The sequence below is a fragment of the Daktulosphaira vitifoliae genome, unplaced genomic scaffold (assembly GCF_025091365.1).
Source record: "Daktulosphaira vitifoliae isolate Bord-2020 unplaced genomic scaffold, ASM2509136v1 Scaffold_2, whole genome shotgun sequence".
Taxonomy (NCBI): domain Eukaryota; kingdom Metazoa; phylum Arthropoda; class Insecta; order Hemiptera; family Phylloxeridae; genus Daktulosphaira; species Daktulosphaira vitifoliae.
In genome coordinates, this window is record NW_026099573.1 from 34,025,280 (window position 1) to 34,049,556 (window position 24,277).

The 24,277-nt window shown below is 28.3% G+C and overlaps 3 protein-coding genes across 3 annotated transcripts; 1 reads left to right on the forward strand and 2 right to left on the reverse strand.

Annotated features, from left to right (window-relative positions):
- Window positions 1-160: 160 nt before the first annotated feature.
- LOC126898175 (uncharacterized) lies at window positions 161-1,684 on the reverse strand. The gene is made up of 5 exons (XM_050672116.1): window positions 1,513-1,684; window positions 812-1,256; window positions 670-735; window positions 445-588; window positions 161-356 (listed from the first exon to the last, which is right to left on the reverse strand). The coding sequence occupies exons 1-5, from the start codon at window positions 1,682-1,684 to the stop codon at window positions 161-163; spliced, it is 1,023 nt and encodes a 340-aa protein (XP_050528073.1).
- A 654-nt stretch (window positions 1,685-2,338) lies between these two features.
- On the forward strand, window positions 2,339-3,885 carry LOC126897749 (uncharacterized). The gene is made up of 2 exons (XM_050671598.1): window positions 2,339-2,990; window positions 3,437-3,885. The coding sequence occupies exons 1-2, from the start codon at window positions 2,838-2,840 to the stop codon at window positions 3,716-3,718; spliced, it is 435 nt and encodes a 144-aa protein (XP_050527555.1). The 5' UTR covers window positions 2,339-2,837; the 3' UTR covers window positions 3,719-3,885.
- Window positions 3,886-6,322: 2,437 nt separating this feature from the next.
- Window positions 6,323-23,440, reverse strand: LOC126897733 (plexin-B). Its single transcript, XM_050671555.1, has 24 exons — window positions 23,030-23,440; window positions 21,225-21,360; window positions 19,975-21,161; window positions 19,728-19,904; window positions 19,475-19,603; window positions 18,959-19,059; window positions 18,760-18,892; window positions 17,853-18,218; window positions 17,531-17,764; window positions 16,692-16,949; window positions 16,378-16,626; window positions 15,875-16,291; window positions 15,496-15,789; window positions 14,880-15,056; window positions 14,553-14,796; window positions 14,327-14,469; window positions 14,088-14,218; window positions 13,662-14,010; window positions 13,439-13,592; window positions 13,120-13,305; window positions 12,687-13,044; window positions 8,880-9,092; window positions 8,455-8,605; window positions 6,323-8,331 (listed from the first exon to the last, which is right to left on the reverse strand). The coding sequence occupies exons 2-24, from the start codon at window positions 21,247-21,249 to the stop codon at window positions 8,224-8,226; spliced, it is 5,784 nt and encodes a 1,927-aa protein (XP_050527512.1). The 5' UTR covers window positions 21,250-21,360; window positions 23,030-23,440; the 3' UTR covers window positions 6,323-8,223.
- Between the last annotated feature and the right edge of the window lie 837 nt (window positions 23,441-24,277).

Here is a 24,277-nt window from a genome sequence, read left to right on the forward strand (position 1 = left end):
TATACGAATACAAGTCGAGTGTGTACGTTGTCTCTTATGAGAGACGAGGGATGGACGTAAAAACTATTCAACCACATAGATATCGAAAATGAAATTCTATTCGAATGATTCGAAAACATTTTTTTTCAAAATTATTATTATTTTGCGAGAAATCTAGTGGTCATCGATAAGTCGATCGCGCCGTATAAATAAAAAAATTCGAACCGTTTTCTTGGGCACACTGAAATTTCCGATAAATGCCTTCCAGCAGTTCGGGGCAAGCCGACAAACGAAAATTTCCCGGATACAGTTTGTCAAACGAATTGATGATTTCCTCGTCTATCTCCAGCTGAGTCCTTTCGTGCTCGTGCACCATCCTGATCATGCCGTTAAAACAAACAATTTTATACACTTTAATAAAACGTGAACGACACGCCCCCGCCCAAAATCCGTGTGTGTGTTTACCAGTCGATGCACAAATCTGATCCCGGAATGGTGTCGCCCGTTAGAAGACTGTACTCGGACCACTTAAAAACGCCGTCACCCACGTCAATACCCTCCTGAAGCACGTTCAATATTTTGCAAGCGTTCGTCGAGTCTTTGAACGTGCTGAAAAAATAACTCGAATTGTATAGTTGAAAACAAAAAATAAAATTACTACATAAACGCGTGCGCGTTTTAGATACTAACTACTTGGCCTTCGAACCCGAATTGACGAAAGATTCCAGTGACGTCTCAGTCCCGTTCTGAATACTCCTAGAAACGGTATCGAATTTTCAATTTAAACAACAGTTGTTTTTTTACGAACAATTTTTTTAACGGCGACGTTTACCGAGGCTTTTTTAAAATACCGGCCAACGATCGTTCCCAATCCAACGGGCCGGCGTGCATGGGATTGTCCGGTTTCGAAATAGTCGACGGAAAGTTCCAACCACTCATCGGCTCGTCGGCTCGGACGTAGTAACATTGAACGCCCGCGTTCGGAACCGTCTGGTAGGCCGCGTACTGACGTCGGTCCTCGGAAACTGCCGACACGACCGGAGGGTTCGAAAAGGGCGGCACACACGACACGCCGTCGTGCTGCCGGACGATTCTTCTAGCCTTTTCCATCGGATCGCAGTCCAACGGATCGATGTCGGCCGGAGGGTAATCGTTGAACGGACACACCGGTTCCGGATGTTGCAAGGCCATCACCATCAACCTGACGTAGTCCACTCCGGTGTTGATGTTTTCATGATTCCTAAGCGATTTTAACCACGTCGAATACTTCGATGTCACTGTCTCGAAAAAAAATGGATTATTCGTGGTTTTTTTGGGAGGGGGGAGAGGCAATTATGGGTTGCCGATTAATCGTACCGAGTCGAGCTCGGGCGAAAAAAATTNCTAAGCGATTTTAACCACGTCGAATACTTCGATGTCACTGTCTCGAAAAAAAATGGATTATTCGTGGTTTTTTTGGGAGGGGGAGAGGCAATTATGGGTTGCCGATTAATCGTACCGAGTCGAGCTCGGGCGAAAAAAATTATCCATCACCTTCCGTATTGTCCTTCCTGAGAATCATTAGTTTAGCCAGTCGAGCGTAAAATTCGAAATCTTCTTTGGTGGCAACACGACCGTTTTTGTCGTCGCTGGTTACTTTTTTCGGCGCGGACGTCGTAGTACTAAGCACTGCTGGTTTAACCGGAGCTTTTGTCGCTACCACCATTCTCTAAAGTGTGTGATGTGTTTTGAAATGGAATTTTTTATTATTATTATTCAATTTTGATCTCCAGTAATTTCTAGTGTTTTCTACTATAAGTAATTATGTGTACCCAAACAACAAATAAGCCGTTGTTAAGTAACAACAAATAAAAAAACGCTTCCATCAAAACACTTAAGAAAACTTAAGTTTTCTAAATGAAAACATACACGAGTAGCTGGCTAAGAAGTAAGAAAATGATTTGACCGATAATGGCTTTTGAACCGTTATTATTTTATATAATATTAAGTATTTTATGTTAGCCACAGAAGAGCGGGCCAGAAATACATAAAAACAAACGAGCCCGCGTTCCAACTCCGTCCTTTATTTTTACACTAATTAAACGTGTGCGTTTCCGTTTAAAAAAACTAATGTTTTCGACTTGGCGAAAGACTGTATTTGTTTTGGACGAGTTCAAAATCGATTGTTATCCTGTGCTGTCCATGTAAATTCGAATCGATCATCTACCCAATGACTATTCCCTCTCTCAGTGCTTTCATGAATATTCCTTCTGAATCTGCGATCCGCAGTGCCTCGTCATTCGACAACTAATAAAAATATAAAATAAACGTATAGTTTTTATTAATAATTGGTATTTGTTTCAAATAAGACAACATAATGCAATGATAACGACTCCGATGGAGACAGGACACTTTTAGCCAACTCCGAGAGACTTTTTTACCAGAATATCGTCCCCACTGCCATAGCAACCCCCTCCCCACGCTCTTTCAACAAATGAAAAAGTTTGAGGAAATGGACGTACACTTTCGCGGATCCGGTTTAACTGTACACGATCAATTATTTTGTTTAAGTATCACGAGTACGAATTCCATAGAGAAATCCTTTAGATGACGGTTGTCACCTAAATGGTATTTTTTATTTGTACATAGACCTTTGTTTAAAAAATATCTGATCGCGGAATCTATCAAATAAAATTACAGTAACGACAATAAAAAATATTAAAATGTGCTCTACTAAGTAAATATTCGCGTTGGGTGTCTTTCTGCACACGTTTGTTATTCACGCAATTATCGCTTAGATACCGAAAAATAATATTTATTTAATCTCGTGTCGAAAACGGATTGACGTCGATAGCTATTTGCATCAGTACAACACTGAAATGATCGACGTACAAATATTTCTAAGTTTGATATTTGTCTTCACACCCACCACGTGTTTCTTCGGCGGCAATCGCGATTTAGCCAATTCTGGTGGAGTAAGTGGTGCAGCAACTGAAAAATCCGATGTCGCCTTAAATGAAACTTTTACAAAAGTAGGATGTTTTTTGTACGAATTATTATTATTAAATTTTACCGATCTAGTCGGAGGTGTGCACAGACAATCTGATCAAAAGCATCGAAAACTATCGTCGACCCAGTTTAATAAATTTTATTCGAAGACACTTTAAAGTTTATTTTCAACAAATTTAAACAAATCGCTAGTTATTTTATTTTATAAATATACTATTATAACTGTAATATTTTTAAATAACTTTAAAAATATTATATATACATAATTTTTTTTTTTTTGCTTGTAACTTGAGAAATCAAACCCCTGTAATCGATAAAAAAATAAAATAAACTAACAAAAAATTAAAGAGTTAGTGAAGATAATTAATAGAAATAAACTTCATTTATATTCTCAAATGTAAACTAAAACATATTTACTGCGTGGGGCTTATGATTCCAAACTTATTTTTTTTTTTTTTTTGTCGCCTAGGAACACAAATTGAATGCGTCATTAATGTCGACCGCTGTCGTTCTACTTGACAATTTCAAAACTGATGGTGAAAATCTCAACAGCAGTGGTACGTGCAGAAAATATTGGAAGTCTTCGTGTTTGGGTTTAATTGTCATTATTGTAGCCGTGGTCTTGTTAATACTGTTCGCTCTTCACTATTTTTATGGTTTAAATGCGTATTTCACAAAAAATCCTTTTAAAAATAATTGTAATCAAGAAGCCGATTGTTTATTACGCAACAAATATAATTCAGAGCAATAATATCGTACTGAACTAGTATGACCGATTGTATATGAATTTTTTTTTTTTGTAATATTTTATTCGCTCGTTAAATATTTTTTTACGTTCAAGACAATTTTTAATGATCATAAATCTGGTACTGAGTTTTTTAAAGATAATTGTTTGAAAATTAATATAGACCTTTTTCATTTTTTAAGACTATTTATTTATTTTTTAATATTTTTTTCAGTCATAGTATATCCGTAAAAGAAAGTTCTTGTTTGCTATGACTAAATTTAAACTGCTATTTTTTTTACTTAAATTACCTATTAACAATTATATTATTATCAGTGGTCGGGAAGGCAAAAAATAAGAGGAGGGATGCTCTCCATTTTTGTTCTACTTAAAAAATATTATTATTGGTTTACAAGATAAATGTTCAACAACGTACAATAATGTTTGTCGATTTTAGTTATCTCAATATAGAGAAAAACTATCAAAATACTCAAGACTACTAAAAATACTATAATAATAATAGGATCAAGAATTTGTTTTTAGTATCTACAGTATTTTTCCAAAATTAATATAAAACGATATTGTATATTATTAATAAGAAATTTAATCAAAATAATTACAACAATACAGAAATTATATTTTACACTTGAAAATCACCGAATATAAACTGAAAATCTTAATGCATATTGTATGATGTTGAGGGGGTGTATTATTTTGGGTAAAGTAAGTGGATGGATGCATACGAATGATCTTTTTTTTCAAATTCGAATTTTTTTTTCAAACGGTTACATTTTATTGCGATTTAAGCAATCGAAACAAATGTATTTAAATGAAGTTAAACATTTAATATTTGTAAAAATCTTTTTAAGTCATACAAAATGTTTATTACTTCTTAATATAAATATGCACTGTTAAAGACTGATATATTTAAAAAAATGTCAACTATAATTTTGAACGTGTTATTTGTATTTGTTGAGCTCGGAAAACCCCAAACCTTAGTTCCCATCGTAAAGTATTCGTTGAAAATCATTACATGTATACGAAACGTATGAATATGGGGTGCTTTACGCCTATGGAGGGTCACCCCCCTAGGTGTAAAGCTGACCGTTTACTAAATTGGTCGCCAAAACAAAAAACGCATACGTACGGTGTAATGAATTAAAATAAATGGTACGAGAATATTCGAGAAACTTCTAGAATAATTTTTCCACATAAATAATTATCAATTTTAAATACTTTTCTGACCGACAATTTTTTATTACTTTTTACAAATATGTCGCTCATTCGGAGCGATGTTTTCATTAATGTCAATCTTTTTAATTACCATAAGCGTATTTTTGGCGCCAAACAGACGGCAGGATAAAATAGTTAAATTCTTAAGAAAAACTAGCCTCTCTTCATCACTTTACCAACTAGTTTAATATAAAAAGGCTAGGAAAATTAGCACATCAGCTTATTATTCGCCCATACTCTTTCATATTTAAGTTAATAATGTAAAATCCATGTTACTTTTGTCAACCTTAATTATAAGTCTTACACATTTGTTAAAATAATTATTTCAAACCATAGAAATAGATTCAGTATGTTGCCCCTCATATCAGTATTTGTATTTAAATATAACGACGTCGACAAGGAACATCACAATTCATCATCTATCGGCAGGTCCATCTGAATATCAATGCAAGTGTAGTCGTAAGACGTGCACTATATTTATGTAATATTAAAAAATAGGATAGAGTGGGTAAGAGATAGGATTAAGATGATATGAATGAATCTGACTCAATCCATATAATCTAACCCCTTTCCCATCGTCCCCTCTTTCTTTTTATTACAACGGATCAGTCCACTGGCGTGTCGGCACCGCTCTTCGTTGCTCCGGAGACATCATATAATAGACGACGCGCAGACCTATGGAACGCTCGGGGCATTTAACGTATTTTGATAATAATCCAAATTTCAAGGTCCCTTACCGCTTTTATTTGAAAAGTGCAATATTAAAAATTCTTCCCAAGAAATGAACGAGGTATGGATTAGTGTACCGATGAATATTATTGATCGGTGGTGCTTTGTGACGAATAAGGAAATCTAGTACCAAAAATTTTTAAAGATTAATAATTCGATCGTATACCCAAGTGTCTCGAGAAATCGTCGCGGTTGCGATTCTGCAAAAGCAGTCACCGCGACGACAGATTAATTTTTAAAACTTACAACTCTTTACATACATTTTAAATCGGACTGGACAAGACAAACTTCGCCAAACCGTATAAAGCCTTGAACCGTGAACTCATTGAAAAATCCAGGCGCGTGAAACAAAAACAAACATTTTTAACTCTCCGACCACCGCACTTATGAAAAAAACCGGCACCGTATAATTATCGCCGTGGAAACTTTTTTTTTCGTATGATAATAAAATACAATCATGTTTTACACATTTTCTTTTTTTTTTCATCAGTATAAAAACGAAATTATAATACAAATAAATATTTTTATTAAATTTGTAGTTTTTTCGTATGCACAATATTAGCTATTCTCGAAAATATTTCGAACACGCAAGAATAGTTAATAATTAAATATTTCAATTTAAGCGTAATATACACATTGTTTAAATACAAATATTTCATTACACATATATAAATAAAAAAAAAATTCAAGTATTTATTCAACATATACATTAAAACTTACAAAATATGTTTTGTACACTTTACACTAAACGAATAATCAATTTTGATTTCTAACGCTTGAGGGTATCAACTCAGTTTAAAATAGATTATTGGATCCAAAATATCTTTGGTGACATTTATTATTGAATAATTTAAATGTCTATATTATTTTTTAAACGGCTTTCATATTAGACAAATTCGAATTACTATTTAAATATATGAATCGTAAACAAATAAAATAACTACAATAAATATAATTTATACTGTTCTATTTCAATACTTAAATAGGGAAGTTTTAGACATTTTGGATCCATGGCACAAAAATTATGAAGCTTAAAAATGTACAATAGATTAATAATAAAGATCGAAAATTTTTCAACGATAGGCTATATATTATATAATTAGGCATGAGAGATCCCAGGTAAAATTTTAATACAAAGGTGTAATTGAACTCTTTGTAATTTTCTGCAGCCATATCATTAAAAGTATAGAAAACATACAAAAAATTGTATTATTATCATTATTATTTTATAATTAGCTATGTCTATCAGTTATAATTTACTACTAAATAATAAAAAATTTTATATTTAAAATGTGAACATCAATAGTCTATTCAGCCATTTGTATGTACTAATAATCGTTTTTCAGTAAATTAAATATATTTATGTTATACAAAAATGAGACCAGATTAACTGAAAAAAAATTATAAGCACATGTAAATCTACTTGATGAAAAATATAGGAAATTATGTTAGAGTATTATTTCAACATTTCAATAAATTAATGTAAACGGTTTGAATAATAGCTACCTTAATAATTCTAAAACAATTTCACAGGCCCTTATTATATTGAATAAATTATAGATATTTGATTAGAATAAGAAATTTGATACAAGCAGAACAAAATACAAAAGTAGACAATTTAAATACAACTTTTATGTGACATGCCACATAAGATGATATTCAAATATTTTTTGTTTAAATGATATACAACAATATTAAATACTGCAGAAAAACAGTTAAAATGTTACAATTGGTTAAGTTAAAAAAAAAAAAAAAAACTTCCCAAAAGCACAAAATACACAGGACGGAATTAAAATATTGTTGCACAATTTTTGTGTATATGGAACAGAGAAGTTAATAATTTGACAATTAGATAATGAGAATTTTTTTTTTTTTTTACAAAACAAGTTAATAAGAACACAAAACCAATAACATACTATTTGATTATTTTTTTTAACAGTTATAATCAAGAGCATAATATATGAACTTAAAACAATTTTATTTTAATAAAATTCAATGAATTATTCATTTTATATTATAAAAATAGAAAGAAACAATAAATAAGATCTTAAATTACACCTTATGAATAATAGGGTAAAATAAAAAATTACCAGATAAACATTAATAATTTAAATAAAAAATTTAACAAAAATACATCAATAAACTTCAGGGTGAAATTAAGTAGCATCTGAATAATTTAGTTTAGTTCAATATAAAACTCATAAATTTTGTCAACTCGATAATAATAAATCTAAAACTAAAACTGAAATTTGTTTATGTTCTCAGGGTTTATGTTGCTTACACAACATTCGTAATTTATAATATCAGTGAAATAAAATTGTTTTAGATCGGCTTAACAATAATAATATAATAACTATAAATATATCAACCTAAAAAAATTTAAGAAGAAATAGTGTTCACAAGGGCAATTTTTTGATCATTACATATCACCTGTCTTGCGGCAAGAAATACTTTTCTTTTTTCTATCTTATATTATACTCTTAAAATAAAATTATAATAATTCCTAATTACATTTACATGTTAAAATATCTTTATCACAGGATAGTACAAGTAAATTGATCAGTCTACTGTCAGCATATAGTTGCTTCTTCGCCTTCGAGTGTAACAGACACATTGTGAAGTTTGTGACTGAGGTTAATTTTTTTACAATATGGATCCATTTCTAAGGAGTCTAGGATCTAAAAAAAATTATACTTTGTATATATTTATACAAATAAAATACAAATATATAAACAATTTGTATGTATATATATTTATTACAATAATCATAATGAGAAACTTTTAATTTGAAATATACTCACAGCATCATGATATTTTGACGCGTAAATATACAGTTCTTTTAAAGCAGATACTATGTGAAATTGCCCCATATGAGAAGCTGACAATTGTTGCATAATTGTATTCAAATCTTGGTCAGTAATTTGTGGTAGTTTTTGAATTTCATTGTAAAACCTGGATTTTGCAATAAAATGTATTTTAAGTTTTTTTGTCAAAATTTTATCAAAAATTTGTTATTATAAAGTTTATAATTTAATCTTGAAATGTGTGACAAGACATTATGCAATATTAATAAAAAAATCAAATTGTTAATACCAATTTAATTAATATATATATTGATACAACAAATATACTCGTAGATGATAGGAGTAAACACATATTCAAAAAAATTATAATAATAATTAATTGGGTCAATTTTTAAGTTTAGTTATAATTTATAATATCTTACCTTAAAACAGTCTCTCTATACTGTGGGATGTCTTTAGCAAACAGTAGCTTATTTGAAGGTGAATCTTTACCAAGTCTGTGATCAGATGTAGAACATGAATCCATAAATGTTTGAGCAATAACTGACAAACATGAATCTACTGTTGGAGTCTTGTCGACATCAAATATAAAATCTGGGTTTTTAATGAAATTTACCCAAAATCTTAATGGAAGACTATAATAAAAATAAATAAAACATTGATCAACAATAAAAGAAACTCATAGATAAATGAAATAAAAATTTATACATGCTAAAGGTACATATTTATAAGAATGAATATTTATTATTTCTGAAAAAAATTTACCACGTTTAAGATTTAATACAATTTGATTAATAACTATTTTAGAAAAACTTTGAATAATAATAAGTATAATAAAAAAACGGTAGCACAGTGGAGCCACGGCACAGTATGGATGTTGTATTAGTTAGGACAAGTATAGATGATATCTGACAGTGATTAAAATCACTATCATAAGAAACGTTTCGATGCAAATCTGTAGATAATGTTTCATTGTAAGAAATTGGTGGATAATTACAAAAGCAACATCAACTTCTATTTCCCTAATTATATCCTGATTAGTAAATTCTTAGATTCAAAAATATAATATATAATTTTTTAGTTATATAATTTTTATAATTAATCGTTTTCAAATTATTATTGATTTTGATTTTTAATATGTTAAAAGTAATCATTTTTTTTAACCTACTTTTTTTGTAAAAATTTATAATAAAAAAAAAAAATGAATTTATTGCCATAACTTTTAGCTCAACTTTCAAGTTTGAAATTGATATCATTAAATAGAAAAAATGATATTGTTAAGATTATTATGCAGTCAGAAAATTTTATAATTACTATTCTTAGTAAATTTATCAGAAAAGTTCAATTTTTTTTTTTTTGCATTTTTATATTGTAATAGATCACTTAAATAGAAATCATAGTAATCATTTCTAATTAACTTTTGGTGTTTAAAAAGATTCTGCAATTGAAATATATAGAACTGAATTAATTTTAATGATTTACTTTTATTAAAAAAATCAATTAAAAAACAGTTGTTAAAAAGATCTATTCAATTGAGCGTATTATTAATTTTGAATATAATTGTAAAAATCCATTGTTAAATTCAGATGAAACTAGAAATCATTTTTTTTTTAGATTTATAATTTATATAGGAACATGTTACAAAAAAATTTGGAATATTATAGACTGGTAGTAGCACACACAACAAGAGTTAAAAAATTAATAAATTACAAAATAAAATTATTTACTTTTGTAGTTGAATATTTTTATCATATCAAATCTAGTTCGAAAATAAATATTTTAAAAATATTAGAAATGAATGATTTTAATTGTTTCTATAGAGGAAGCTGGTAAACAAATTTTTATTTGATTAAAAGATTTTTTTTTCAATTTTGAGGGTAATATCTTCAACTAAATACACAATTGTAATCATTTAGGAAAATAAATCGCAGATACAAATAAAACCATAGTAAAATAATATTATTATGAATAAGAAATTTCTTCTCACGAGAGTAGACTACAGTAATGGGATCCACGATAATAATTGGTTATTGAATCTAAATGAGATAAAAAATTAATTGCCACAGGCAGATTCGAACCTCGACCCTGAGCATGAAAGACACATGTGTTGCCAATTAGGTAACTGTTCATCGCTTTTGTCGGTTGATAAAATTGGCAATTTAACCTAATTCAAATTATAAGTTAATTTAATGTCCATTAAATTATATAATATTCATGAAAATTAGTGTATTCCCCTTATTTTTAAGATATTTTAAAATAAAATAAAATTCAAAACCTAGAATTTTTAACACAAAATTAACATTTTTACCATAAAGAAAATCTATATTTAAAATTTTTTTTTTTTTTCATAATAAATTATATAATAGAGGCTTTCATTTTAGATTAAATAAAAGTGTCAATATATCCGGAATATTTTCAAAAATTAAATTAAAAAAGCTTAAATTGTTTAGTCAGATTTTCAAAAAAAAAATGATATCAAATGAAAGGAAATTACCTAAGGTTTCAATATAAAGAAATATTATTTTGATTAGTTAATATTTTAAAAAGTTATGGGAGTTTTAAGTACAAAAAACATTTCGATAGAAGGTGGTTTTTATCTCAAATATTACATTTTTTGTTGAATTTCGGCAGCCATTTGCATATAGAAGATAAGATGTCGGAACAAATATTTTTTTCAATTTGTAGTACATAATATAAGTTTTAATTTGATATATGTTTAAAAGATGCAGTATTTCCAGAACATTTTCAAAAGTTAAGTTGAAAAAGTTAGTTTTTGTAAAAAAGTTGCTATTTTAAATCCCTCCAAATGAGCAGGTTAAGTGATAAATTTTCAAAAAAATGATATCAAATGAAAGGAAAATATCTAAGGTTTTAACATAAAAAGAAATTATGTTGATTTATTCATTTTTCAAAAATTTATGGTAGTTTTAAGAAAAAAAACCCAGCACAGTGTAGACGTTTAGTCGTTGGGTCAAATATAATGATATCTGACAGTGATTAAAATCACTATCATAAAAAACGCTTCGATGCAAATCTTTAGATAGTATGTAATTTTAAAAAATTGGTGGATTATTACAAAAGCTACATGATCTGATATTTCCTTATTTATATCCTGATTAACACCACGTTGATGGACAACATCATATATTACTGTTATAGCAGTAATATTAAAATTTGACTATTCTAAAAATGTCATTACTGATATAGCAATAATATTTTCAATGATTTCTTATGAAAGAGTAAGTTGTTCTGACTCCATGCATTTCATAAAACCAGTGTTTGTAAAATACTATGTCATTTACACTTTCAAAAGTTAAGTGTAAAAGTAAATTTTTTGTGAAAAAGTCATTTTAAATCCCTTCCTGTGGGTAGGGGTAAAGGGTCAGATTTATAAAAAAAATACACCAAATGATAGATAAAGACATTAAGCATCTATAAAAAAAAATTATTGATCCATACATTTTCCAAAAAGTTATAGCAGTTTTAAGTAAAAAAAATTGAAAAAATGTAAAAATTTAGCAATTTTTAAATTTGTAATTTTTTTGGAGATTTCCCTCATTTACCGGGAACAAGGGAAATTTTTTAATTTTTGAGGGTAATATCTTCGACTAGATACGTTTTGTGATCTTTTGACGTATTGTTGAAAGAAATCAGTTTATTGAGAGCTGAGTAAAAGTGGTAACAGACACAAAAAAAAAAAAACATATCATAGTAAAACCAATACCTTACCAGGTTCAAAAAAAGCTAAAAAATTTCGAAACTGTTATTTTTACTGATGACCAAAGTTTAAAAATATAGTATGCTTTCTAAAGCACTTATGTCAACACATATATAATACAACACATTTAGGTTAATGTTATAATTTCAATAACAATCTAAAACAATAATTTATTATTGTTTTAATTTAAATAAATTAGGAAAAAAAAGTAATAGTAATCATCAATACCTTTTCAGCTTTGCATCGAATCAATTTTTCTAGTTAAAGAAGAATCATTTCTCTAAAGAAAACTAAGATCATAAACACCCCAATCACATTTCTACAGTATTTATTAAAAATAAGGAAGAAATATATTTTTCAAAACGAGTACATTTTCCTTAACGTAATATGAATGTTCAAAAGAAATAGAATATTATATATAATTTTAATTATTGCAATTTAATTATTGAATTATAAGAATCTCCAAAAATATTAACTTTATTTTATGTAAAATAAATTTAAATTTAATTACCTGTTAGACTTCCACGAATGCACGACTTCTGGATCAATTATACCATATTTTCTTGCAGCTTCATCGAATAAATCAAACAACCATTTTACAGCAGGAGGTAATGTGTCATCAGCTGCAAGAATAGTTGAAAAGAAATCGTCAACGAATTTTTGAATAGTTCCTTTTGTTGACAAAAGTCTAGTCAAATAAATCTCCGGTATAGCTTTATGTGTTCTTTCGATCATTTTATTCGTATGATAGGATTGCTGCGAATCTGAAGGTCTGACTAAGTGATAAATAGCACCATTAGAACTATTGCCTGAATCAATACCACCATTACTTGTCGATATAATTGCACCCGAATAATAAGCTGATGTACCTAAAATTGAGAATTTTTATTTTGTAAATATGTTAACAAATAAAATTTTGATTGTTTAAATGTAATAGTAATTACAGCCGTGGCAAGGTTGAAGAAATGTTTTGTTATAAGTATCATGTTGACGAGGAATCAAAGACACCATGGCCGTTTCTTTCACACCATAATGGGCGAGTGTATTTAATTTTTTCCATCCACAAACGGTTTTCGTTGTTACATCATAATCTTGGAGAGTAAGATGACCACCTCGTCCATGGCGCCATTCTTTAAATTAATTAAAATAGTAATTAAGCATTATATTTATTTATCAATTTTTTTAAAATACATTTATTTCAATAAATATTAATAATATGCAATATCGTTTGAGTTAAAGTTTAACAAAAGAAAATATTCTAACCAAGATCCACATCAAACACCGAAGGCCTCAATGTAAATGCTGTATTTTTGTAAGCAGCATCAAGTATTTTTGATTTAACTTGACTTATGCTATCACAGTCTAATACTTTGCATTGTACTTTATCATTCACCTCATCTTGAATCACATACAAATTCTAAAATTTCAAGTTAGCAAATTAAATGTTACTTAATAAAAATATATATTATAGCCAAGCATGACTTACAACTACTCTATGATCGATTTGTTCTCGTAGCAAACGATCTTCTGAAAGACTATATCTAGCATCATATGTCAATGCGTCAACTGGACCCTTTTCAACCTGGTGTTTTATAGCTTTGTAAAGTAGAAAAAGTGACGAACCCGCATAGTCTTTGAGGTATTTGTACATGTTTAATGCCATCCAATTAGTCAACATCTTCTCTACAACAGACTCGGTTCTTCTGAGCATTAAATGAGGATGTTTTGACATAACAGATTTGTCAATTAACCTAAGTAATAAACTACGTAACACGTCTGTCGCATAATCCATTTTATTCATCAGTACAACCATTAAAAGTGACGCCACGTTAACTCTAGAAGATTGATTATATCACAATTAAATTTTAGTCTAAATAAAAAATTAATTTAAATATTTGTCAAAAAAACTCACTTATCACGAATACTAAAAGTTTTCTGCGATTCTAGAGTGTCAATAAAAGACAATACAAAATGCTTATTGTTAATCAGCTGTTCAAATTGCATCATGGCGTCATCGTAATTTGTAATCGAACCTGGAATAACCTGGTAAACATTATACAAAATAATAATTGCATTAAAAAAATTAGTTCGAAAATATAAGTCTACTGCATTGAAATTTATACAATGTATGTACGTAGAAAATGTTCTTACTTTTGAATCATTTAAAATAGGATGATCACGAACACCAGGAAAAAAAACTTTTAATATGTACTCATGGTGATCTAATGTAGGTATACCCGAGGATTCTAAATCGGCCGTAAGATCAGTCATATCAGTCTGAAGTTCAGCAAATGCTGTATAATAAAAATTATTTTTTGATTAACAAGAAAAAACGATTTCACATTAAAACATACGAGAGTTTATACATTGAACGTACCTTGTTTACATTCAGATCTCACATTACTTTCTAATGTATCCATTTGTATTTGTATTCGTTTATATTCTCTTTCGGCTTGAGTGGATTTTCTTCGATATAAAAACAATATTACGAAAAATATAATAATAATACACAGAGCACCAGTAATAGCACCAGCAATCGCCTCTGGTGAAAAAGAATACGCTGACATAACATCATACTGAAGGTAGCCAACATTAAATCTTAATTTTTTACCAACTCGTACCTAAACAACGATAAAAATGACAAAAATTAAAGTTATTTATATTCAGAAAACTAGATCTTCTCAATATTTATTTGTTGACTTACAACTACTAAAGGTAATCCAGATTTAGTTGAAACACCAATATCATCAGTAGATTGTGGTTGAAACTGAGGTGGAATGCATACTAATTGAGTGTTAGCCAATGATGTTACATTACATACTTCTATTCCAATTGTTACATTCACATCAGATTCATCACAAGCTAAGTTTAAATTTTCACCCTGTATTCGATAAAAATTTTTTGATAAATAAATTTTATAAATTAAATATCAATACTAAAAGTGGTATTTAAGAACGATCCTATTACTATTAGAAATCAAAACTTTTTCTCTAATCAAAAGTAAAAGCGGCGTTATTATCTTATGGATATAAAATGAGTCAAGTATAATAAAAAGTTGATACTTGAGCATTCAGGTTTCACAATAGGGGGGTGATCGGTTCCTACACTTTCTTAAAGATTAAAGGTATCCATTTAGCTTTAAATTTACTGAAAAAATTGGACGTAGTTTAAATTATTAAGAATAAATTTTTTTTTTTTAGAAAATTTTTAATCCTATACCTTATAATATTTGTAAAAATGTATTATTTACTCAATTACTTTTATTAATTAATTACTTTTCTCAAAAAACGTATTGTGATTACTAAAATAATAGTTCATACCTCAATAACTAGCGTGTCTCCTTTGTATAGTTTAACAGTGTTAGGAAACTGAAAAAATTTTGGATCTTGAACATATACAATTTGAGAATGCAATGTTTTAAAATGTTTTTCCAAGTCTCGCACAGCTGTAACGTTGTCCATGATGAACCCAATTTTTAAGGTTAAAAAAGAATCTATATATTTTCCATTTGTTGTACGTCGTTTTCTTTTTAGATTTTTAAAGTTCTTTAAAAATTGATTATTAGCAGATGGAGAGGGACATTCCATTTGGGCAGAATTAAGCACGATACACTCCTGAAATAAAATTTAATTTATGTTAATAATTGTTTGAGAACATAAACATTAAATTTCAATCACCCGAACCATTTTAAAATCTTACCGTTTTGTTGATGGGATGAAACGTTTCAGAATCTATATAAATAACCATTTCAGGTTTTTGAATTATATCAAAGTTTGTTCCGTGAACTGTTATCATCCTGCCTCCTGACAAAAAACTAATCAAGGGTTTGATTTCTGCTATGGTTGGATCACTTCGATAAGTAAACGGTTTTGATAGTGTTCTATTAGATCCATCGATGATCAGATGCATTGCAGATATAGTTTTTGGTCTGTCAGCTGATGATGTCACACAAGTAAGCCTGGAACTTGAAGCATGTGTGGTATTCACCGTACAAGGAAATGTATCCAAAAATGCATTTATTAAACTACCAATATTCAAATTATGCCCACTGATGGCTAAGATGGTACCTCCACTTTGAGGACCTATGATAGGAGTTACTTTTTCAAGTTTGACATTCTGCAAAAATAGAAATAGTAGAAGTTGTTTATTAAAAATTTTAAGAATTAGTAATTTGTAACACCACAATATAAAAAATGTCAAACCTTGTAGCTGTAGTGTACAGAAGATTCTGTAACTCCAGCATTATTGCCAACTACTACTGAAGCAACTTTTTCTATAGATGAAGGCCCAGTTCTACAAACAATTTTTACAGATACTTCATAGTCCACTAAATGACAAGAAATACCCCCAATGTGAATTTTATTCCATACATCCTCTCTATTCAAACCTAAATTGCTGCCTTCTATTGTAACTAATGTTCCTCCTTCAATTGGTCCACTTAATGGTTTAATCTTAAAATTATATTATAATTATGAATAAAACAAAATTAATAAAATAAATACAAATAAATATTTACCATATCAATTCTTGGTTTTGGGCATTCATTGCTTGATGATTCAGGACATGTTTCTGAGTAAACACAAGTATTAGAACACCAAGTACAATGGTATTTACGATTACGAGTAACACATAATGAACAGTCCGGATGCTCTCTATGAGAACCAAGTATATCACACTTGTATAATGTGACGTTGATTGTATCAACATGGTGGTTTCTATTCCAAACCATACTAACCATAGCATCATATTCACCAGAGTTTGCTTCGTAAGAATACTAAAACAATAATAAATATACATTTCAATTATGTTTAATTAAAAAAAATTTGACAAATATATTTTGGTATAGAAACAGCATCATAGCTTTTTCGTTATAAAATTCCATTATTCAACTAGTCTAGTATTTTTCTGAGTTAGATCCTGCCACAAAACTTAAATAACAACCGAATCTGCCTTTAGGAATTTAATCGAAAATAGTCGATGAATCTACTAATAATAAAATAGTGAAAGAGCTGTTCAGATTAATATACAAAATAAACAATTGAATACACAGAAAAAAGGTAACTTGAACCACCAGATAAATAAGCCACAGTACAAAGTTTTTAAATTCACAACAGTTCTTATGAACACATTTATAAAATTATAGTAGTGAAGTTATAAGCTAATTTTTTTACTTTTAGCTATGTTATTTAGTGAATAACTGCAGGAAATATTAGTAAAAATATTTTTTACTTATATTGTTATAAGTGTCAAAAATTAACAATAATCTAATATACTATCATCAATTCAATTATTTCAATCTCTAGTTTTATCCACCTGTATACCAATAAAATTAAGTAAAATTATAAATTTACTCACTGTAGTTTTATCACAAACAATATACTTTTCTTCCACCCTTGCAGGAACCATGAGTTTTGCCCCCTCAATGTTTATTATACACTGAAAACCTGTATGGCCAACTTGTGGATTGGGCAAATTTTCTACTTGAAGAACTATTTCTTTAGGAACACCATTTGGCAGTAATATTTTTTGAGCTGGCTGAACAAATCTTGGACAGAACATTGCTCCGTGACTTTTCAACCGAACAGGATTCTGAAACAAAATATTACATAGTCAAATTTAAAAAAGAAATTCCAGTAAATTAACTACATAGAAGTTGTACAATAGATGTAATACATACATTTTCACCGCTAATAATTATACGTTGACAGGATGAAACATTATTAGTACATTTATTTTCATAAACACACCAATTGCAAGCCCACTGCGACTTTACACACTCCATGCATCTTGTATGTGCTGAACAATCATAAAAGGCAAAATTTCGACTAACAAAATCTTTATTTGTTTCTGAAGATCTCACAGACAAAGATACATAAACATGATCCTGACCTTTGGGGATCTTTGGTCTTAATTGGGTAGGAGGCGTAGAACACTGTAAACCAAATGAGGTAACAATAGCATCCAATGGTTCAGTCTTACCAAAGACACATCTATACTTTGCACCAGTTGGAAGCTCTGGTAAAGTCCGTATAACAAGTTGAACCTACAAATAAGAAAATTTTAACATATAATAAAAATTTTAAACATGCAGAATTTTTTTTCAATAAATAATGTCTTTGTGTATATTCTATTATATAATGTAAACACAATCAGTAAAAATGAGTGAACATAAAAACATGGTTATATAAGGAAAACAAATTTAATCATTTTTTATTTTTTTAAGAAATATAATACTTAAAATCAAAATGATACTTCCTACTATATTACATAATGTTGCTTAAACTGCAACAGTATGTATCTAAAATTTTGCCCAAATAAGATTTTTTCAATAATGATAAAAATGTTTTTCTGAACATTTTTTTTATACGTATTTTTTTTTCGAGACTCATAGTTCTTTTATTATGAATATAAAACCACCTATTGCATTAAAAGCATATAATTTTAATTTGTTATATGATCATCCTGAAAATAAAAAAAAACTGAGATATGTATTATTTCAGTATAAATTGAGGTAGAATATTCCTTTTTTCATGTTTCTCTTAAATCAAAAGTAATTAAATTTAAAATTATTTAGAAATTAGTACCTTTGACATTTGATATATTGGAATCCGATCTGGGTTAATTTGTTCAAAATCTATACATTGTTGTCCTGTTCCCAGAGATAACCAACGTGGTGAACTATGACTTGCTTTTTGACAAGTACTCCTAACCGTGCATCTAAAAAATAAATATAATTTTCAAATTAACCATTTAATCAATCCAAAAAATATTGATTGCCCTTACCTTCTTTCAAGAGAACACCAACCACAGTAAGGGTCATTTGCCTCTAAACAAGCTGAACAATTAGTAAAACTGTTGCAATGTTCAACTCTCACTTTCATGACCTATTAAAATAATTACTTTTACTTATAAATGTAAATATGTACAAAGTTTGCTAAATGATAAAATTAGAAAATGTTCATGTAACACAAAATATTCAAATTTAGTTGAGATATAATGTTTTCAGTTTAGTCTTAAACTTAGTCTCAAACTTGTTAGTTCTTAAATTTAACAAAAACTAATAATATTTGAAAATTTAATAAGCTTATTCAGTATTGCATATGTAAAAGAGCTAAAAGGAGTAAGTCTAAGCTGCATATTTAAGTTATGGATACATTAATTAAATTTATATAATAAAACATTGATAAGGATTTCTAAGATTTCTTTAAGTAACAGATATTTTGTTTGATGTTAATACATGAATACTTTAAATTATATATATTTTATAATAAAAAAAAAGTTTTAAAGTAATAAACTTACACTTGATTTTGTTAGTACATATAAATTATCTCCATTAGCAGATAATGTTGTATCAGGTAATATAGGATTGCCATTATCTAAAACTATTTCTTCATACTTCACTCCACTTGTAGCAGACGATAACAAAACCTAAATTGTATAGGGAATAAATTAAAACATAAAATACACACAGAATACATAAACTTATGAATAATATATATTTATAATATGATATTGTAAGTTAAATTATAAGATGCACAATAGTAAATCTTACTTTTTTTAAGATGCCATTTGAAGTTCCTAAAAATAAAATTGTATTTTTTTCGGTGATTGCTAATGTTATGGATGTAATTAGATGATTAGGGAAGTTTATAGCAGCATCTGTGCTAATAGGATGTTTCCCAGAAATTTTCAAACCAACTTCACAAAAATTTAATATATTTCCCGTTGACTGTAATTTAATTAAGTTTGACAATTATTCAAATAATACTATCAGTAATAGTTAAAAAAAATTCACTTACCCCAGCAGGAGGACAATTTCCTTGTAATATTGGTCCAGAAATATATGGCATATCACGGTAATTTAAACTACCATTGAAACACATATGAATATTTTCATTAAATTTTGATTCTATGTGCTGCATACTAAATGCACAAACAGTAGACTTGGTCATTGGTTCACTTGTCATTCCTTGACTTGGTGAAAATGATCCAATTAAAACATGATCTTCGGTACTGATGCCTAGACTTGTAGCCAAATCTTCTCCAGCATTAGTAAGTTTCACATCTTGAGCAAGATTATATTCAACTACATCATCACTATTGGGGGATATTCTAACCAAGCATTGTAAAGTTACTTCAGTATAGCTATCATAATTAGCATCGTCTATACAAACACGAGCCAATCTAGTAACATAACCTTGATCTTCTTGTCCAGGCAACGGCAATCGTTTTTGAACAATAACAAAATAAGCATAATCACTCGAGTTAAAGCCATACACATATTTAACAAGAAAATGGTCTCGGTACTGAGTATTTATGTTTAGTAGAGATTGTTTTGAAAACGAATATTCAGCGTAATCTAAATTAAAAAGATTACGGCTCGATATTGCTGGTACAGCATGCCTATATTCTCCATTGTTGGTAAATGTTGTTCCGACATACAAAACATTGGATTTTCCCCAATGATTGTAGTGTTCTGGTCCAATAAATGCATAAGTTGAAGCTTGTTCATTATTAGCTGCAATACTCATAGGTATAAACTGTGCTGGTAATGAAACATTTGAAACTTTATATTTATTGCAAGCCCCTTGAAATATAGAACCACAAACAATTAAAGTCCGAGATTCTGAGTCTATAATCAAAATTTTATTATAATTGTCCGTTAATGAAGTTTCAATAATTGGAGATGTTGGACAACCACTCGCAGGACATTGTGGGCTATCCGCTAATGGTCCTGTATTGGTACAAGCTTCTACAGTTAAATTTGATCCTTCTAATTGAATTAATTTGTTCTTTGCGCCAATATAAACATGACCTCCAAAGCTTTTGTCTACAGCCATATGAAGTAGGTGTTCCGAAAAACATTCTGTTTGAACATTTAAAGGATACTTTGCTATAACTGACATAGCTAAAGAACATTTTAGCGTAGCTATTAGCAAAAGCAGTAGGACAATACATAATTTGGAACTCTGCATCACCAAATTTCCTGTTAAGTATAAAATAACATATTATTGTGACATTACTTTATAGCTATTTAAATATCACTTACCATAAGTGATAAATGACCAATCCATTTAAATAATATCATTTTCAGGATACAAACATAACTATAATTGTGTGAAAATACATTATTTTTCTGATACATTCTTTAAAAATTGATGAATAGGACATCATATTTATGGAATCTAAAAATTAAAAAGCAGAACATAAAAAAATAATAATAATAATGAAATTAATGATAAAAAAACAGTAAAAAAAAAAAGAAGACAATACCTTTTAATTAATGTTAATAAATTAGAATTAATATTCAAGAGCACATTATATAGTATTGATATAGAAAAACAGTTAGCAATTTCATTTTATCAAATTATTATATTACAATTTCATTTAAGTATAATAATAAAAGTTAACAAACATAGCAAATTTATGTTTAAATAAAATCATTTAGATAGTATATTTTTAATGTGATTATAATATTTTAACTGTTCTATAACTTCAACCATTAGACATATTATGTTTAAAATGGTTGGTTAATCAAAATTAGTCATTCATTTAAGCATTAATTATAAAAAATATAGTTTAAAACAATGTAAATGACAGTTTTACAGAACTACTTTATCAGCAAAACTGAATGAGAATTCAATTGAATTAATTTCAATTTGTATATTATACAAAAATATCAAGAACAATGAATGTTAACTATAATATGCTTAGATTGCTTTACAATATAATAAAATAATTATTTTTCTAGATCATTCTTAACTTAAAAATACTATTTTTTGATACTGGGGATAATTTTGTCATTTTTTTATATAGCCAAAAAAAAAATTAAATTTGTTTTAAAAAGCTAATTATGTAGAAGACTATCATTTAGTTTTAACATTATCAGTCTTTAAAAAGTTCATAGAAGGATGCTCAAATTATTTAATTTACCATTACATTTCAACAATTTTAATTTTAAATAATTTGTTCCACTTGCACTACAATACACATGCATATATATTTTTAACAAGCATAGTATACTATGATAGAAATTTGTTTTTTGTTTTATAAATATTGAATAGTTCATACAGAAGTATAAAAAATCATTAAATTTTATATTAGATGTATGGAACACAAGAATAATTTTTTATACATCTCAAATATCAATAACTTTCCACATTTTTCATTAAAAAAATTATCATGAGACTTTTCAGGTTTCCAAATATTCTAAGTGATGGCTAATTGTATCATTCAATAATTTGATTCCCATTTCTAACTTATGAATACTAATAGCCATAATAAATGACTGAAATTAATATGTAGAAAATTGTATGAATAATTCTTTTGACAATTTAAATAATAATAATAATAGTAACAACAAATTTTATGGAAAATTGATGCTTCAGAACTAAGATCATCTAACTTTTTTTTTAATTGAAGAAGAAAAAATAATTTTTTTAGTATATCTTATTCAGCGCTCATAAAAATTCTCTTAATAAAATAAATACAAATACTTAATAATCATATCTATTTTTGAATAGAACTGTTTACATAATAATTGTATTGTTAATAGTACAGGTTAAAATAAATGAACATTAATTTACTTAAGTAGTAAACAAGAAAAAATGTATTGCACGGGGATGAAGATTTCTAAAGCTATGTTTAACTGCAGACTACAGTTATAAAAATACTTCATGTATTATTTTATTATGTATTAAGGCGATTTCACACCACAGTATTTAAAAATACTTCGTTATTATTAATTAAAAATCACCATCAGTCAATCCACAGCTACTCAAAAATATTATCATTCTAAACTTATAAAGATTAAGTTGATACTAATTGAGTTACAATACTGAAATATGCAATTACCTGTGTAACTGAGGAGATCATTTGGGTAGCTTGAGCTATGTACCTGTTCTAGATTAATACCACACCAATATTATACTCGCCGAAATTCCTTTGGCACCCCCGTTGTAGCGCAAGCCAAACGTTCCAATTGTCACCGGTAAATCATGGGAGTCGACCAAACAAAACGGTTATCATAAATGACGCAAACCCGCACAAGTTTAATAAATAACTTAATTATTTTACATAAAAAAAAAAACATTAACAATACTGTATACTAGACATTTTATTATGGGTGCTACTGTACTATAATAATGAAGAAGTAATTATTGTTAAGAGTTTATGGGTATTATCATCAATACACAAAAATTCGATTTTGCTAGGTATGGAGGTAGAGTGCACAGCTTCCATCTTGAAATAGTCGGCACCATGGCTCTTTTACAGTGCCGTAACCGCCGCGATATCTACTATTATGTATAAACTGCATAACTCGGAGAATGATAACACCTTTGTGTCAGACAAAATTGATAAAAAAAAAAACAAAGAATCACCTCTAATATATATATATATATATATATATATATACATAAATCATGTTTCGTTTCTTTGTTGAAGATACTATCTTCGAGTTAATCATTAGTTAAATTTTAAAGAAACAAGGTTCTTAATATTTATAAGTTATAAATTATAACTACGATTTTTCGCTCATTCTTCTCTCACAAATTTTGTTTATTATTTTTGATAACCTTAAATCTCAAAAAAAAATTAGTGATCTTGAATTATCTTTTTATATAAATTCGTAAATTCAAACAATTTCCAAATTAATTAATCTTTTTGATAGTTAAAAAAAATTCGAAAAATAATCACTCAATTTAAAATTACAAAATAGTCTTAATTTTAAATAATATTAGCCATAAGTGATCATTTCTTATTAAACTATTAAACAAATAATTAGAACACATAATTCTGTAGATTCTACAAAATTTTAGTAACGGATCCAGGAGGTTGACGCAGGGGGCGTGTGCTCCTAACAGCGACGATAGTTGTCTACTAAAAAAAAAAAAGGAAAAGATTGAATTGGCAAATAATAAATATTGATGCCTTCGTTTTAAAAGAATTTTATCATATTTTTCTATACTTAGTAAAAAAATTGGTCAAACCAAATATCTTCGTAGGTATTTTTAAAGTTATTATGCTAAAACATTTAGGAAATATTAGTTGTAGGCCAGGTAAGGACTTCATTATTGAGACCCTGTACAGTAACTTTTTAGA